At 37.8% G+C, this 18,532-nt stretch overlaps 1 protein-coding gene and 1 pseudogene across 2 annotated transcripts; one reads left to right on the forward strand and one right to left on the reverse strand.

Moving 5' to 3' along the window:
- Nucleotides 1-332: 332 nt before the first annotated feature.
- On the reverse strand, nucleotides 333-1,739 carry LOC109559703 (serine/arginine-rich splicing factor 3 pseudogene; annotated as a pseudogene).
- A 653-nt stretch (nucleotides 1,740-2,392) lies between these two features.
- CLEC6A (C-type lectin domain containing 6A) lies at nucleotides 2,393-17,582 on the forward strand. Of its 2 annotated transcripts, none has more exons than XM_019961628.2 (6): nucleotides 2,393-2,583; nucleotides 3,505-3,597; nucleotides 6,644-6,745; nucleotides 13,232-13,383; nucleotides 15,863-15,923; nucleotides 17,125-17,582. In XM_019961628.2, the coding sequence occupies exons 1-6, from the start codon at nucleotides 2,571-2,573 to the stop codon at nucleotides 17,250-17,252; spliced, it is 549 nt and encodes a 182-aa protein (XP_019817187.2). In that variant the 5' UTR covers nucleotides 2,393-2,570; the 3' UTR covers nucleotides 17,253-17,582. The 2 variants fall into 2 exon arrangements, with proteins under 2 accessions (XP_019817187.2, XP_019817186.2); XM_019961627.2 differs by having other exon boundaries at nucleotides 2,402-2,583; nucleotides 15,808-15,923.
- Nucleotides 17,583-18,532: the final 950 nt, after the last annotated feature.

Below are 18,532 nucleotides of genomic sequence, written 5' to 3' on the forward strand. Positions count from 1 at the left end.
GTAAAGATCCCACATGCTACATGGCACAGCCTGAAAAACAAACAAGCAAATCCTGCTGAGTTCAATAGTCATACATCCATGGTAGTTTTGATTTTTGTTTCTTGTATTTGTGGTTGCTCAATTGAGATTGTGGAGATATATGTAATATTAACAGAAAACTCTACATTCTGGAAACTGTATGTGAGGAAGGATCCCTAAGCCCTTGAGTAATAACAAGAAATTAATAAAGCTCACCCTTGATGTTATACCACTTCAAGCTCCTTGTTACTTAATCAAGGAGATTGTAATATATTACTAAATGTTCTTCAGTCTTGGTCTTGATGTAATAAGAATTTTTTTTTTTTTTTGTAATCAAAACTTTAATCCCAAGGATTCTCACAAAACATATTACAAATGACAGCATGAAAAAAGAATCTTGCACAGTAACTCAGTTCAGCTCTACAATGTACCCTTAAACTGGCAGGACATTTGTTATCTTGAGTAGTCTCATATTTCCAAATAAAGAACGTTACAAAGAGCTATGTATTCATATATAGCAATCACAGAATGAACTTACAACCTAAAGCAAAGGTAAACTAACTTCCTTGAAACTTCTTAGATTCTACACCAACTGGACAACCTTTTGTCCAGTGTAAAGACTAGTGGGATTTTTAAACCTCTAATCTAGTTTAAGGGTGCAGCTTTAATTTTTCCAGCTGGCTTTTGAGTTCACAGCAGCTTTTTAAAACTGCTTACTACAGCTGCATACCATATCCCAGGTATGTTGAAAAAAAAATCTTCCAATTTTTGCCAGTTTTTATTTCCATAATGTTAAACATCGTCTGGGCAGGAGTTAAGAGGTTTATTATCAGCCTATGCAAGACTAAAATTCAAAGCAAATTAAATTTTGCTTAAGGGAACATTGTAAAATAACAATTCTTGATATTACATGCCTCATATGATCCATTTCAAACCATAGAGAATTACACCTTTGTGTCACTGTTCCAACAGACAAACAAATGTGAACAGCTAAAACATTTTAAAAATGCACCAAGCTTATGAAGTCTCAAACAAAACTTGAATTTTCTGTACATACTCCTGTCAAATGAAGTTATTTCCTGTACACCACTCCTCTTGCAAACTGATCTTCTATTTCCTTTCATTTGACCTAGATCGGCTACGAGACCTAGAGAAAGATCGGGACGGCTTGTGATTTCTCTCCCGGGACAGTGATCTCTCTCTTCTCCTATCGCTAGAAAGGGACCTGCTCCGGCTGCGGGAGAAGCTTCTCCGTCTTGGAGATCTGCGTCGAGGTGGAGGACTCCTCCTCCGATAATCATCTCGAGGGCGACGACCCCAAGAAGGAGGTGGGCCACGATTACGACTTCTCTTTTCACCATTCGATAGTTCCACTCTTACTCGGCAGCCACAGAGTGTTCTCCCATCTAGCTCTCGGACAGCATCAGCTGCGTCTCGGGGATCTTCAAATTCAACAAAAGCAAAGCCGGGAGGGTTTCTAGCAACCCACACACTTCGGAGTGGTCCATAATAGCCAAAAGCTCGTTCCAATTCAGTCTTGTTACCATTGTTTCCAAGATTACCTACATAAACTTTACAGTCCAATGGACAGGAATCACGATGCATTTCGAGATCTTGGGTTAGAAATGCGGAGGTTCAAATCCACAGAACCTAGGTTAGGTCTTCCCGGTCCACCTCCCGCCCGGCGTTCCCGGATGCTCTCGCACACCCGGCGTCCACGAAATGGCCAATAAGAATGTTTTATCACTTTTACAGATAGATTCCAGTCTCTTTCACTTTGCAATTATATTCCTAAACAATGTCCATGGTTCTTTATGTAATTTATTATATTAACCCTTACTATCTAAGTCATATCTATTCAATCAGACTTTTGCTCACTTCCTAGGACACTATTAAACACATGGGTTAAGTCTTACATAAAACTCAATGTAAAAACTGGCTTGTTGTTTAGTTGCTAAATGATGTCTGACTCTTTTGTGACCCCATGAACTATAGCCTACCAGGCTCCTCTGCCCATGGGATTTCCCAGGCAAGAATACTGGAGTGGGTTGCCATTTCCTTTTCAAGGGATCTGCCTTACCCAGGGATTATACCCAAGTCTTCTACATTGGCAGGCAGATTCTTTACTACTCGGCCACAAGGAAAGCCCCCCCAAATTGGCTAAGGACCACTGAATTAATTACATCTTACAAATAATTTTTTAAAAGATTCCTCCTCTATTCTGAGTAGGAATCAGAGAGAGAGACTTTGTGTCAGAAAGTGAACAAATGAGATTCTTGTTGAAGTTCTCATGAACAGTTTAGGCTAGGTTTCTCAGTTTCTCTTTCATTTTACCCACTATTTAAAATCACTGGAATCTATAGTCCCAACCGCGACTTCTTCTTTCAAGGTCCCCTTTATATTGGATGTCTCTTAGTCACATCAGAGTGTTCAGCAGTTCATCTCTGAGCTCTGACTTCTTTGAATGAAGCCAGAGCTCTGGGTAACATCTTCAGAGAGATAGAGAAAGAGAAAGAGGCTCTTGGACCTTCTGAACACAGGGAGCCCACAGAATGGTGCGGGAAGGTAAGTATTCCTTTTCTCCATTCAAGAAAGAAAGGTATAAGTGTGTGATGAAATGATGAGTCATCTGGAGAGAAGAGGTAGACAACAGACAAATGGATGGGAAAGAGGTTGGACCACATTGTGGAGTCATGGAAGACTGAAAGAAAGAATAATTCCTCAGAGGCCAGGCTCACTTGAAAGTATAAGAAACCACATACCACAGAGATTTATGAGAAGTAAGAGGCAGAAATGATATTTTGAGAAAGATGGGGAAGTCAACAGATGATTATAATATTAAGAAGAGAGAAGAAGGAAATGGAAATTACCTTTGACTGAGGATGAGTTTTACCTGGATTGTTTAAGACCTGAGAGCTGCTGCTAAGTTGCTTCAGTCATGTCCGACTCTTTGTGACCCCATGGATGGTAGTCCACCAGACTCCTCTGTCCATGGAGTTTTCCAGGCAAGAATACTCAAGTGGGTTGCCATTTTTTTCTCCAGGGGATCTTCGTGACCCAAGGATTGGACCCGTGTCTCATATCTCCTGCATTGGCAGGCGGGTTCTTCACCACTAGGTCCACCTTTGAGAGCCACTACCTGGTTATTTAATCTTGAAGGCATTTCTAAGCTCTCTCTCTATTTTTAAAAAAGATACTTATTTACTTACTTGATTGTGTTAGGTCTTAGTTGAGGCATGTGGGTTCAGTTGCCCCACAGCATGTGGGATCTTATCTCTGTGGCCAGGGGTGGAACCTGTGTCTCCTGCATTGCAAGGCAGATTCTTAACCACTGGATTGCCAGGGGAGTCCCCTAAATTCTCTTCTTATTTAAGTCTTTTAATTACTCTGAGATTCTTCATCTGATGTCTTCATTGCTCTAAGCTTCTTAGGGTCTCTTGCTTCCTGGAACTCCTGGTAACTACATCTGTCTTGCTGACTTGACAGGGAATGCAGAATCCTGCTTCCGGATGAGGCTCTGGTGTATTGCAGTACTTGGCTTAGCCCTCCTCAGTGCATGTTTCATTGTGAGCTGTGTGGGTAAGTTCATCATTGAGGGGCTATGTCCCTTGATCCCTTCCCCATCAAGTTCTATGTAGACCCTCTAGGCAGTGATCCTCAAACTTTTTGGCACCAGACACCCATTTTGTGAAAGACAATTTTCCCACAAACTAGGGGTTAAGGTGGGCAATGGTTTTAGGATGATTCAAGCACATTACACTTATTGTGAGCTTTATTTCTGTTATTATTATTACATCAGCTCCACCTCAGATCATCAGGCATTAGATCCCAGAGATTGGGGACCCCTTCCCTAGAGTATGTTCTCCTTCATGAATTAATATGTTAGCTCTTACTCGGAATGTCATGCTTTTTCTTCATTTTCCTCTCCCCTGCTCCTCCCTTTTCTCTGCTTCCTCCATGTTTTGATAACTGGTTCTTCTTCCAGATTTATTTTGCCTGGTTTTACTAGCATTTACCCAATCATGACCTCACCTAGATTGTATGTTGCTTGTCACCATCCTTGAGGACGCCATCCTCGAGGACTCCATCTTCACTCCTGGGTTCACTGTGATCATGTGTCATAAAGCCCTCTAGTGAGAGGACGGCCATAACTGCCTTTATGATCATAATACTTTACATTAGGGTCTTTGGCTTTCATGTGGGAGTCTTTCCCACTAGGAAAGGAAAAAGTTTTCAAGTGGAATATTGGAACTAGAAGAGAATAAAGTATTTCTTTCCTGTTCCCTTTGCTTCCAGTTAAATAGTTCAAGTTCATTTTGTGAGAAGTCTTAGAGGCCTTTTTGCTCTCTAACCCACAATTTAGTTCTCTATTCACTGACAAGGTGGTTAAAAATAGTTATTGAATAATCTGAGGGGGTGAAACTGTCTTCCTATGTCAAATGGGCCATATTTGAAGCTCCTTCTGACATGTAAATCAATCTTATAGTCTTCATTAAAGCACAAAGAATTATCACCAGGATTAGAATTTGCTTTACTTTACAGGGTCAAGTGCAAGAGAGAAAGGGGTTTAATGGTAGTTATTTCAGTAATCAAGAGGAAGCAGGTATTCATAACTCCAAGACATAGGCTAAGAGAGAGGTAGTAACGTTTGATAGTACAGGGTTTCAATAACAGAAGGACGAGAAGAATATGAGTGAAGAATCAAGTCAGGATCTGAAAGAGAACAGGTCTTACTCAATGTGCACACCCTGAACATAAAAGTTTATGTTCATTTGAGACATTTAAAATGACTCTAAAGGTTTAAAGGCTCCCCTTGGTTGTTATTTATCCTCTGTGTTTAAGTGTAGCTACCAGCAGTCAGAAATTTTAAAAAATACTGGAATAAACTGAAAACTCACTTCAGGATTATTAACATTAAGGAGAGCTACCATAAGACCCTGCAACCCCACTTCTGGGTATATATCTGGAGCAAAACATGATCCAAAGGATACATGTGCCCCAATGTTCATTGCAGCATTGTTTACAATAGCTAAGACATGGAACAATCTAGATGTCCATCAACAGGTGAATGGATAAAAAAGATGTGGTATATGTATACAATGGAATATTACTCAGCCATTAAAAAATGAAATAATGCCACTTGCAGGAAGATGGATAGACCTAGATATTGTCATACTGAGTGAAGTAAATCAGACAGAAAAGGAGAAATATCATATGACATCCCTTATATGTGGAATCTAAAAAAAAAAAAGGATACAAATGAACTTACTTGCAAAACAGAAAAAGACTCACAGACTTAGAGAATGAACTTATAGTTGCTGGATCAGGGGGTGGGGAAAGTATGGAGGAAAGAGATAGTTAGGGGGTTATGGATGGACATGTACATACTTCTATATTTAAAATGGATAACCAACAAGGAACCTACTGTATAGAACATGGAACTCTGCTCAATGTTATGTGGCAACCTCGATGGGAGGGGAGTTTGGGGGAGAATGGATACATGTATATGTACGGCTGAGTCCCTTTACTGTCCACGTGAAACCATCACAACATTGTTAATTGGCTATACACCAATACAAAATAAAGAGTTAAAAAAATTTGAAGAGAAGCAGATAGCCAGTGAATGAACAGTGTCTATTGATTATTGTGATCGTCACAGCTCTAGGTGATTAACTGGTATAGAAAACAGAATCTCAACTAATGAGAACATACTGTATAATAGCACAAGGAACCCTATTTAATGCTCAGGGGTGACTTGAATGGGAAGAAGGTCCAAAAGGGAGAGGATATATGTAGATGTATGGCTCATTCACTTTGCTGGACAGTAGAAATTAATACAATATTGTAAAGCAACCATACTCTTATAAAAACTAATGGCAAAAAAAAAAAAAAAAAAAAAAAGAAAACAGAATCTCTGCCCTAGAACATAGAGCTTAAATTTTAATGGGGGAAAGAGTAAAAAATAAATGTGTAGGCATAAAAACAAACATGATAATGCATACAAGCAAGCAGTAAACATTTTTTTTTTAAATTGGAGTATAAATGGCAACCTACTCCAGTATTCTTGCCTGGAGAATTCCATGGACAGAGGAGCCTGATGGGCTATAGTTCAGGGCATCTCAAAGAGTCGGACACGACTGAGTGACTAACACACAACACACAATTGCATTAGTTTCTGCTGTGCAACAGTGTGAATCAGCCATATGGATACATATATCCTCTCCCTCTTATGCCTCTCTTTCACGCCCCCATCCCACCCCTCTAGGTCATCACAGAGCACCCAGCTGAGCTCCCTGTGCTATATGGCAGCTTCTCACTAGCTATCCATTTTACACATGGTAGTGTAGATAAGTCAATGCTACTTTCTCAATTCGTCCTGCCCTCCCCTTCTCACCCTGTGTCCACAAGTCGTTCTCTATGTGCAGGTCTCTATTCCTGCCCTGCAAATAGGTTCATCAGTACATTTCCCCTAGATTCCATATACAATCAGCATGGTCTTTATTGAGCTGGCTTAGAAAGAAGAGAGTGGTGGCAGTTGCAGGTAAGCCAGCGTGGCACAGATTTAGAGCATAAGGCTCAATAGTGAAAAAACGGAAGGATACTAATCCTTCTTCTCCTTTTACAGTGACTTATTATTTTACACATGGCAACACTGGCAAGAGGCTGTCTGAACTGCACACACACCATTCAAATCTAACCTGCTTCAGTGAAGGGACAAGGGTGACAGGTAAGGTGTTGCAATGTTTAACTAGACTTCCCTTTTTCTTAGAGAGAGGTAAGGGTTGAGTTCAAGATTGGTTTATTCTATTAAAAAAAAATAAAGTTGCTGCAGGCTTCCCTAGTTGATCAGATGGTAAAGAATCTGGTGAAATGTTGGAGATCTGGGTTCGATCCCTGGGTTGGGAAAGATTCCCTGGAAGAGAACATGGCAACCCACTCCAGTATTCTTGCCTGGAGAATCCCCATGGACAGAGGCTTCTGGTGGGCTACAGTCCATGGGGTTGCAAGGAGTCGGCCATGACTGAGTGATAAAGCACAGCACAGGTCGCAAAGTTGCTGCATGGATATAATTAATGTATCTCTAAATTTCATTGTTCACATCAGGTTCTAGACTTGCCTTCAAAAAATGCCTCCTCCAGCCATGTTGACCTCAATATGTGCTACCAACATACCCTCGTAATTTGCTGAAGCCCACCCTAGAAATTATTCCTAACGGTTCTTGTTTCACATTACCCTCACCCTCTACCAAATGGATAAAATCTTTTTGATATCTAAGATGCCCAATTAATAATGCCCATATCAAGGCTCAGGGGAGTTCAGTGGTTAAAAAGTCCACCTGCCAAGTAGTAGATGTGGATTTGATCCCTGATCCAGGAAGATCTCACATGCTGTGAAGCAACTAAGCTCCCGCACTACGACTATTGAGCCTGTGCTCTAGAGCTCAGGAGTGGCAACTACTGAGCCCACACGCCACAACTACTGAAGCCTGTGTGCCCTAGAGCCTGCGCTTGGCAACAAGAGAAGCCACTGTAATGAGAAGCATATGCACTGCAACTAGAGAGTAGCCTCCGCTCGTCACAACTAGAGAAAAGCCCACACACAGCAAAAAAAGACCCAGCACAGCCAAAACTAACTAAATAAAAATAGTGCCCATATCCATTCCAAGAATCAGTTTTATTACGGTTAACTTGGATCTCAGAACATGGCTCAGGATGGCGTTACCACGTCCTTTTCAGATCCTTGGACAGTGATACCATAGAAATGAATATTGATTCCACAAGAGTTTTAGGCAGGCAAAGCTTTTATTAAAGTAGGCAGCTTGTACACAAGAGAGAAGGCAGGGAGAAAAATGCCAGTTTCCCAAGTAGTAGGGGGTGAGTTGCTTTTATAACAATAAGGAGAGTTTGTCGCATGATCACTGATAATTTCCAACAATTGTCAAACATTAAAAAAAATATTTAGCATTTTGGCTGTGCTGAGTATTCATTGAGGCACACAGGCTCTAAACAGCACAGGCTCTGTTGTTTCAGCAGCAAGTAGTTACCAAGAATCTGTCTGTAATGCAGGAGACACTGGAGACATGGGTTTGATCCCTGGGTGGGGAAGATCCTCTGGAGGAGGAAATGGCAACCTACTCGAATATTCTTGCCTGAAAAATCCCAAGGACAGAGGAATATGGGGTCTACACCTCCATGGGGTAGCGAGAGTTAGACACAACTGAGCGGCTAAGCACAGCACATGTGGGATCTTAGTTTCCTAATGAGGGGTTAAACCCAAGTCCCCTGCATTGGAAGGAGAATTCTTAACCACTGGCCCACCAGGAAAGTCCATCAAACTTTTAAAATCAGTGGCAGATGGGTCCATGGTGGCTGTCAGGAACAGAAAGAGCTTGTGTGACGGAAAAGGAATGCATGAAGATTTTCTGCAAGAAAGCACAGAAACAGATAAGGTTAAAATATTTAGTTGAGCTTCTTGTGGCGACTAGGTATACTCATTAGCGTAGCAGAGATAAAGTCAATCTTTTATTCCTGCAAGTGTGTTTTTGTTTTGTTGCTTTTTTTCACCCCTGTCTCTGGGACTCAAGCTCCTATTTAGCTTCCAAGGTCTGTTTTGTGCAAGGCTGTTCCCCGGTCCTTTCAAAATGGCTGTATTGCTGTCTTCCTGTCTCAATGAGACTGCCCCTACATAACCCTGGTAACTTAGCGTATGGAGAATTGAAAGTAAAGTGAAAGTGTTAGTTGCTGAGTCATGTACTGTAGCCCACCAGGCTTCTCTGTCCATGGGATTCTCCAGGCAAGAATACTGGAGTGGGTAGCCATTCCTTTCTCCAGGGGATCTTCTGGACCCAGGGGTCAAACCCAGGTCTCCCAATCACATTGCAGGTGTATTCTTTACCAGCTGAAAATCTTTACCATCTGAGCCACAGAGAGAATTGGTTGAGCTCAATTCAGAATGAACACTGGCCTGACTCACAAAAGCCCAAGAAAGGCAAAATGCATGTTTGCAGTGGTCATTATGACTTGACTCCTTCCAAGTAATGAGACCCAAATAGACATTAGACTCCTGCTATTTCAGGAACTAAATATTTCCTCCTCTGCTTTTATGAAGAAACTCATGAAAGGTAATGAGAGGGCAGAGGTTTCTTTGTATTTATATGAGATGTTGAAAATTCCCTCATTTTTTTGGTATTTGGCAAGAATGTAGTGCATGGGTGTGTTGAGGAGTAATTTTCCTTATTCTCCTATGACCTATGGTTTTGTTGTCACATTGGAGTTTTATTTTTTGTCAAACAGCTGTAGAGTGGCCCTTCCGGGGAGGAAAACATAAGTCTATCAGGATTGTCTTCCTCCTGACTTCTGGAGACACTCCAACCATAACTACTGAAATTTTAAAGAATACTTTTCTGGAAGCCTTTGCCTTCAGAATACTCTGAATTGAACAAAACAGATGGATATTAATTAAATTAACTCTACATTCATCTGACATAAGAGACTTCAAATTCACTCTCTAAATCTATCCAACTTAATGTTATGGCCACTCAGGGTGTTCAACACAACCAATTTAAGTTACAGATAAGCTTATGGAATGAAATTATGTTGTGTAATACCATATCATCAAATATAAATGCCCAGCTTTTAAACAATAACTTTTCAAATTGTTATGACAATGAAAAATGAAAGTTCAAACACAAAATTCCCATTTGATTGAAGTTAAAACCTAATTGAAATCCATATTGTATCTTTCCCGTTTTTTCCCCCACCAAGTCCTGGTGTTGAAATGTTCAGAGGCATGGGTAAAGTCAGAGTTTTTTCAGTGGACCTGTGCTCTGCCAAGGCCTGTCCTCTTTTTTAAAAAGATTTATTTATTTTATTTTTCGACTGTGGTGGGTCTTGGTTGCCGCACGCGGGCTTTCTCTGGTTGCAGTGCGTGGGCTCCTCACTGCGGTGGCTTCCTTTGCTGTGCAGCGCAGTCTCTTGGCGTGCAGGCTTCCGTATTAACAGTTGCAGCACACAGGCTCAGTAGTTGTGGCACGTAAACTTCGAGGCTCCATGGAACGTGCAGCCTTCCTGGACCAGGGATCAGGCAGGTGTCCTTTCCATTGCAAGGCAGTCCTAACGACTGGACCACCAGGGAAGCCCAACCTGTCACATTCAAACTGTTCTGCTTGCCAAGCCCCTAAAAGGATTTCGAAAAGCAGTTATTATATCTAGAGGAGTAGAAAGGGTCTTGTGATTAAGATGGGGCACATATACGCCCATCTGGGGTAGCTGGTAAAATTCCATATCTTAACCTAAGTGGCAGTTATAAGGATGTTCAACTTTCAATAATTTGTTAATGTATATATCAATTTTATACAGTTTTCTGTCTGTAATATGTTGGGCAAAATTTTTTTTTTAAATAAAAAATAAATTTGTAAATGTAAACAAAACAGATTATGTTCTCACTTACATAATTTAATTCAATGTCTATATTTTTGCATCATGTTATAGAAGCAAAAAATGGTGACCCACTCCAGTATTCTTGCCTGGATAATCTCATGGACAGAGGAGCCTGGTGGGCTACAGTCCTTGGTGTTGCGGAGTCGAACACAATTTAGCGACTGAGCACACATAGAAGCAAAGGCTTCAATTTCTGGAGCATTGTTAATATTAACATTTAAAAAACCTGCTACGTCTTTTAAAAATGTATCTACCAGTGTCTTAATGGCATTACAGAGTGTTACCTCCACTCTCATCATGCATTGAAAAAAAAGGAGTAACCAAGACTTCCCTGGTGGTCCAGTGGTTAAGACCCCATCTTCCAGTGCAGGGGGTGCAAGTCTGATTGGGAGTCAAAACACAAAACAGAAGCAAAAAACATAAAACAAGAGCAATATTGTAATAAAATCAGTAAAAACTTTTAAAAAGGTCCACATTAAGGAAAAGAATAACATATATTATTTAACGGTTAGATATTTTACATGATTCTTTTTCCCCCTTGGACTAATATTTACATCACACTTCCCCCATTTGCCAAAATATATAGATAAGTGTACATTAATATTTTTATTTTTTCCTTTGTTCAGAAGTTTATTCAACATTATTATTTCAGAATATCACATCACCAATGGCAATTGTTTGTGGTAGCAGTCTGCATATTAGTTGTCACATTCATAGTGATCCATGTATAGGCCCAAACATTTTGACTGCTTCTAGCCGTTACGCTCCAATTTTATTAATGTATTTATATTCTGTGGAACACTGAGCTTTAAGTGTAATGAAATTTCTTGTGTTCAAAACATCTCAAATGTACTTTAAATATTGATAAGTTACTACTAATAAAACAAAATCCTATTGGAAGTCCATCTCTTAGTTAGATGAATGGGACTTGAAAAATGCAATCAGACAGTATCTACTTGGTTAACATTATTACTAGAATGAGAGAGAATTCAACGTCAATTCTGTTCCTGTTTTTCACTTTAGCAACACAAACTTTAGATAAGCCTTACTTACCTAAATAAGTAGATAGATAGGCATAGAATGTGCTTTGTTAGGATGTCAGTCAATTTTTTGAAAATTTTCCAGAAATCATACAGTGTTCTAGTACCAAAATTATTTGTGATGGTCTGCTGAGAATTTGATTAGGTTATTTTTCAATGCTGTTGGATGTTAAGAATAATAAATGGAATAATTTACAAAGTCTTGCTATTTTTCAGTCAGTAGTCATTTGCTTTCTCAATTTCTGGAAAGTACACCAAAAATGTTTAGGAAGTCTTATCAAATGACTATTAATTACATCTATTTTTCAATACTTACAAAGCATTTTAATCAGTCCATTATTCTCAGTTAGGAAATTGAAATATATTAAAATCAATATGCCTTTTTGACAAATTCTTCTACTCATCACATTTTTCAGTATTTTTGTCAACCTTGGAACTGGAGATTTGTATTTAACATGTGAAAAATGTTTGCAATGTATAATTAATTGGCAAACCCAATCCCTACTATCAAAACAGTCAGTCAAATTAGACTTTTAAAATTAAAATAATCTGCTAAGGCACATTTTGAGAAGTCTTGTTAAAAGACAATTTTTAATAGCGATCAGAATATAGAATTAAGATAGATTTCTAAAGGGGGCCAATATTAAAATGATATTCATGTAGTCTATTTTATTCATTTTATAATATTATAAAATGAATTATAAGCCTTTAAATGTTTCCTCATTACTTAATATGTAATAATTTGACCATAATTAAAAAAACACAAATAGAATAGAGCTACATATAACAATATGGATGAATTTTAGCATTATGGAATGAGAAATTAACCCAAGAAGACTACATATAATACCTTTAAGAAAGTTCAAAACCCAACAAAGTTATATTATTTAGATATACATATACATGTGCTAAAATTATATATATGTACATATAAAAGACATCAGTGGATATTTTTACAGTTAGTTGCAGATATTTTAATCTAAGGAGAGTGACAAACTGGTGCTTTGAAGGAGAAAGGGGAGAACTATTTGTTTATAGTCTTAAGTGCTTGATACTGTGTAAAAATTAGTACTAGGTAATATTTATGAATAATTATTACATCTTAAGCATTCTTTAAAGTGCTTTGTATATATTATGTGATTAACTCTCACCTTGAGTTTGGTATTGTTATTTCCATTTTAAGGATTAAAAAAATGGGTTCAAGGAGGTTATGGAATTTGCTCAAGGACATATATAATAAATGGTAGAGACAGAATTCTAATGATAAATAATTATAATTCCCACAATCATCCTGAGAATAATTATCATTATTAAAATGTTAAAAATTTGAGGCTCTGTGGGTTGCCCAAGATTATTAAGCAGAACTGGAATTCCAGACTAACTTATGTTGATAATTTGAAACTCTGAAAGAATTTGGTGCTTCTAACATATAAAGAATATGAAGAATAGGAAAAATATATTGATAGTGACTTTTTTTGGCAAAAAAAAAAATCCAGAAAAATTATATGGGCAAACCTTAGTAAATATTGAGGGATTAATGTTGAATAATATTTATTTACAAGCAATTCTATGGCATCAAATTATATAATTAAGGGAACTGAAAGAAAATACATGAATTAAGAAACCTATCTTTGAAAAACGACTGCAGATCATCAGAATTTTATATGTATAGAACATGCCCTTTAAGCTTATTATTCTCATCTTAGACTCACCGTTTCCTTTCACACAATGCAGAAAAGATTTGGGGATGTTGCCCAGGTACCTGGAAGCCGTTTGGTTCCAGCTGCTACTTTATTTCTTCTGAAGAGAATTTCTGGGCTAAGAGTGAGCAGAACTGCATTGGGATGGGAGCTCACTTGGTGGTGATCAACACAGAAACAGAGCAGGTACTTTGGTTTTCTTTATTTTTCATTAAAATTTTTTAAAAACTGAGGATAACAAAACTTACCCCCTTAACTCTTTTTAAGTGTACAGTTTAGTAGTGCTAACTATATTCACATTTGTATTTGTAATGTCTTATTGTTGGTTAGTCGCTCAGTCATGTCTCACTTTTTGCGACCCCATGGACTGCAGCATGACAGGCTTCCCTGTCTGTCACCATCTCCTGGAGTTTGCTCAAACTCACGTCCATTGAGTCAGTGATGCCATCCAACCATCTCATCCTCTGTCATCCCCTTCTCCTCCAGCCTTCGATCTTTCCCAGCATCAGAGTCCTTTCTTAGAAGAGTCAGCTCTTTGCATCAGGTGACCAAAGTATTAGAGCTAATGTCTTATGGAAAAACCCAAATGAACTTTTTGACCAACTCAATAACAAGATTTAACAACTTTTTCATCTTGCCAAACTGAACTCTATACCCAGTGGACAGTGACAACCCATTTCCCCCTCCCTCCAGTCCCTGGAAACCACCCTTTTAATTTCCTTATTTATGAGTTTGACTATTAATACTTATAGATACCTCATACAAGTGTCATCATATAGTATTTTGTATTTTTGTGACTGCCTTATTTCACTTAGTGTAATATCTTCAAACTTTATCCATTTTGTAGCATGTGACAGGATTTTCCTCCTTTGTAAGCCTGAATAATATTCCACTCTATGTATAAAACATGTATCACTTATCCATTCACATGTTTATGGACGTTTGGGATGCTCCATCACCTGGCTCTCCTGAACAATGCTGAGATAAACACAGATGATCTTTGAAATTTTGCTTTCAATTATTCTGCATATATATTCAGAAGTGGGATTGCTGGATCATATAGTAATCCTAATTTGAATTTTTCGAGGAACCACTATACTGTTTTACACAGTGGCTACACTATTTTATAGTCCCACAAAGAGCACACAAAGGTTCCAATTTCTCCATTTTATTGACAACACATTATTTTCTTTGTCTTTATTCCAGTAGTGGCCATCCTAATGGGTGTGAAATTATATTTTATTGTGACTTGATTTCCTTTTCTTTAATGATTAGCAGTATCAAGCATATTTTCATATATTTGTTGATCATTTGCATGCCTTCTTTGGAGAAATGTGTATTCAAGTATTCTCCCTATTCTAAAAGTTGAGATATCTGTGGGGTTTTTTGTTGAGCTATAGGAGTTTTATATATTCTAGATATCAATTCCTATCAGGTATATGATTTTCAAATATTTCCCCCCATTTCACAGGTTCCCTTTACACCCTGTTGATTATCTCCTTTGATGCTTAGAAATTTTAGAATTTGATTAAGTTAGTTTATTTTTTCTTTGTTGCCTGTGATTTTGGTGTCATAGCTAAAAAATTGGCAAATCCAGTGTCTTAGAACATTTCTGTTGTGTTTTCTTTCACAATTTTTATAGTTATGGGTCTTATATTTAGGTCTTTCTTCCATTTTGAATTCTTCTTTTTTTAATGCAGTGTAAGGTAATGGTCCAAATTCATTTTTTGCTACCCCTGCTCCATTTTAGCTTCATTTGTGTGGAATATCTTTTTCCATTTGTTCACTTTCAATCTGTGTGTGTCCTTAATACTGAAGTGAGTCTCACTGGAGTTTGCTTTTTTTTATCCAGTTAACTACTCTATGGTCTATTGCTTCTTGTAGATAATCTCTGTAATTTTAATTATTATCTCATCTATGGGTTACCTATCTGGGCGTATGGATCTTGATTCCTCTGTATCTCTGGCCCATCTGCCAGTCACTTTGTTGTTAAGTTGTAGAAGATCTTTTGACTAGCCTGCAGGTCATTCTCATTGCCAGTTGCTCTAGAAATAGTTGTAATCCTGGTGTGCTGTGAAAGGAGGGAACTCGGGGTCTTTCTACTCTCTATCTTGGCTCCTCTTGGTCAAAACTAATAATAATTTCAGAAATTAATCGCACACTACAGTTAAAACTTAGTTAGAACTCCTTTATGTTTAACTTCTGCAAGTATTGAAATCTATTTCTTAGAGAAGTACTGCTTAGGAAAATAGACAAACAAATTTGAATTTTGATGACCCAAATGTAATTTTACTGATAAACAATGATAAATAAGATGACAAACACACATTTGTAAAATTTATTAAACATTTAAAGCACAGAAACTGGTCTGTACATTGAAAAAGAATTGTCTCTTGGTGAAGAAGAGAATAAATTGTCTGAGATGGGAATTCATAGAACAGCACTTTCTTCCTTCTGGGATAATGTTGGTGTTTTCAGCCATCACTCTTGTTCAGTGTGCTGTCATGACACTGTTCCTCATACCTGCATTTTCTTTTCTCCAGAGCTAGAGATAACCCTTACTTGATCCAGCCTGGAAATTTCAGTCTGTGACTCTTTTTCTTCACATAGGATTTCATTATCCAGCAGCTGAATAAAACATTTTCTTATTTTCTGGGACTCTCAGACCCACAAGGGAATGGCAACTGGCAATGGATTGATCAGACACCTTACAAGGAAAATGTCAGGTGAGTGCAGACTCAGATTAATGAACCCTAGTGCCTTGTTTACACAAAAAAATTAGATAAATTTTGTTAGCAGCAACTATCAATGCTAATACTAATGGCCATAATTATGAAAACAAGAGTCTAACAATCATTTAGTTCTAAGTGCATGCATTATCTTACCTAAATTTCATAAAAACTTCTTTTTCAGAACTCATTTTACTGATAAGAAATAGAATAAATTGCCCAAGTTCAATAAATTAGTAAGATGAGAAAGTAGTATCAACTCTATTTGAGTCCAAAGATGGTGCTCTTAACTGTTACTTTTGCTGCTCCTAAACAATTCAGTTAAGTATTTCTCCAACTAATAAGATTTAAACGTCTGAAGCAGTATTATGTTCAAATTCTAATAGGATAATTATATAATAATACTATTTGTTTGTGACTTTAAAAAACCTTGAATTTAATTATACATTATTACACAACCTTGTGAGCTATTTGGGGAACTTATGGTGATTCCTATCTTTGTAGATGAAGAATTTAATTACTTCCTTAAAGTCAAATGAGTCAGCAGCAGTACCAGGTCTTTTAATTTAAAAAATAATGTCCTGTCCCTTCCGTCCCACCCTACCACAGATTGTATCCCAGACTCAAGCATTCGGATACTCACTTTGTGTAGCTCCATGAGAACAGAGAGATTTAGAAATATGATAAAACTGCATAAGTGAGAGAAGTCAGGATAAGTGGTCTGTATAGGGGAGGAAGTGAAGATCAGATTTTAAAACATTAAATCTTGCCTTGTTTCATAAAAACTTATTTTCCAGGAGAATTTTAGATTAGCAAGAGTGAAAGTATGTGTCTGCACATGTGGTTTTATTTTTAAGACTTTTTTTTTTTTGATGTGGACCATTTTTAAAGTCTTTATTGAATTTGTTACAATACTGCTTATGTTTTGGTTTTTTGGTCTCAAGGCATGTGGGATTTTAGCTCCCTGACCAGGGATGGAACCTGTGCCCTCTACATTGGGAGGCAAAATATTAACCACTGAACCATCAGGGAAATCACCTGCATGTGAGCTTTTTGAGGATGGCTATATAAAGAAAAGGAGTCATCATTGGGATATTCTTTCATCCTGAACCCCAATTTTTTCAACCCTAATCCTAAGTACTTTCTAACCAATCACTCAGCATTCACTGAAGTATTTTTACCCTTTGTTTCTCCTTAGATTTTGGCACCAAAATGAACCCAACTTTTCTGCAGAGGAATGTGCTTCAGTTGTTTTCTGGGATGGGAGAGGATGGGGCTGGAATGATGTTTTCTGTGATTCTAAAAGGAAATCAATATGTGAGATGAAGAAGATTTACCTATGAGTGGAACTTTACTCAGTAATATCTTTAAAATTTAGAGCCACTGTAAAATTATAATTTCCTTTTGTAACTTACGGTAATCCTTATCATATCAGGTCATGGGGATATTCCGATGCCTTTCTCTCTTCAGTTCGTCCTCTTCTATTAACCTCTTTCCCACTAATCTTAGGATGAGCTTTCCTTAATTTTTTTAATTTTGTTTAGTTTGTTATTCATTCTTTTCTTTTCTTTTTTCATACTTCTTTTCAACATTCTTTGTTCCAGATATTGTACTATTTTGTCTATTAAAAGGCTTTGTTGTTGTTTAGTTGCTAAATTGTGTCTGGCTCTTTTGCGACCCCATGGACTGTAGCCTGCCAGGTTCGTTTATCCATGGGATTTCCCAGGCAAGAATACAGAGTGGGTTGCCATTTCCTTCTCCAGGGGATCTTCCAGATCTAGGATTGAACCTGTATCTTTTGCACTGGCAGGCAGATTCTTTATGAACTTGTGTTTATCAAAACACTGTATAGTGTTTTTAAATTTAAAATTTTTGAAAACTGAGCTGGGAGAAGATATTTCAATTACTTTTAATGAGCACAGTATTAATACCAAGAACCTTAAACAACTGTAATGAAATAATTAGAAAGACAAAAATTGGGAAAAATAATTGAAAATCACTTCATGGAAGAGGAAGTACATAACCTAAAAAGCTGTATTTTTAGAGATGCTCAGCTTCACTCATAACTTGAGAACTGCAAGTCAAGATCATAGTAATATAATATTTCATACCCATTTTAATGGCAAAAACTAATAAATAAGTAATACCAAGTGTTGAAGATGTAGATAAATGAGATCTCTTACACTTTACTGATTTGAATTTATATTGGTACAACCACATTGGGAAGTACATATATCTACATTTTTCATTTATAAACATCATCCAACAAATGCTGTATTAAGAGAAATCTAGGGTCTATGAAATGTGGTTATTAAAATGAAGAGTTGTTTTGTGGGGATAACTTTAATCAGTGTGTGCCTGCTGCTGCTGCTGCTAAGTCACTTCAGTCGTGTCCGACTCTGTGTGACCCCATAGAAGGCAGCCCACTAGGCTCCCCCGTCCCTGGGATTCTCCAGGCAAGAACACTGGAGTGGGTCGCCATTTCCTTCTCCAAGTGTGTGCCTGCTTAGTCTCAAAGTCATGTCTGACGTGTGACTCCATGGACTGTAGCCTGCCAGGTTCCTCTGTCCAGGGGATTTTCCAGGCAAGAATACTGGATTGAGTTG

This window comes from Bos indicus, chromosome 5 (genome assembly GCF_029378745.1).
Source record: "Bos indicus isolate NIAB-ARS_2022 breed Sahiwal x Tharparkar chromosome 5, NIAB-ARS_B.indTharparkar_mat_pri_1.0, whole genome shotgun sequence".
In the NCBI taxonomy this organism is placed as follows: Eukaryota; Metazoa; Chordata; class Mammalia; order Artiodactyla; family Bovidae; genus Bos; species Bos indicus.

Bases quoted from the DNA above. Each gene is read 5' to 3' on its own strand.
- CLEC6A (XM_019961627.2), top strand. The intron at 6,746-13,231 runs GTAAGGTGTTGC...CACACAATGCAG, and splicing joins TGAAGGGACAAGGGTGACAG to AAAAGATTTGGGGATGTTGC. The intron at 13,384-15,807 runs GTACTTTGGTTT...TTCTTCACATAG, and splicing joins TCAACACAGAAACAGAGCAG to GATTTCATTATCCAGCAGCT.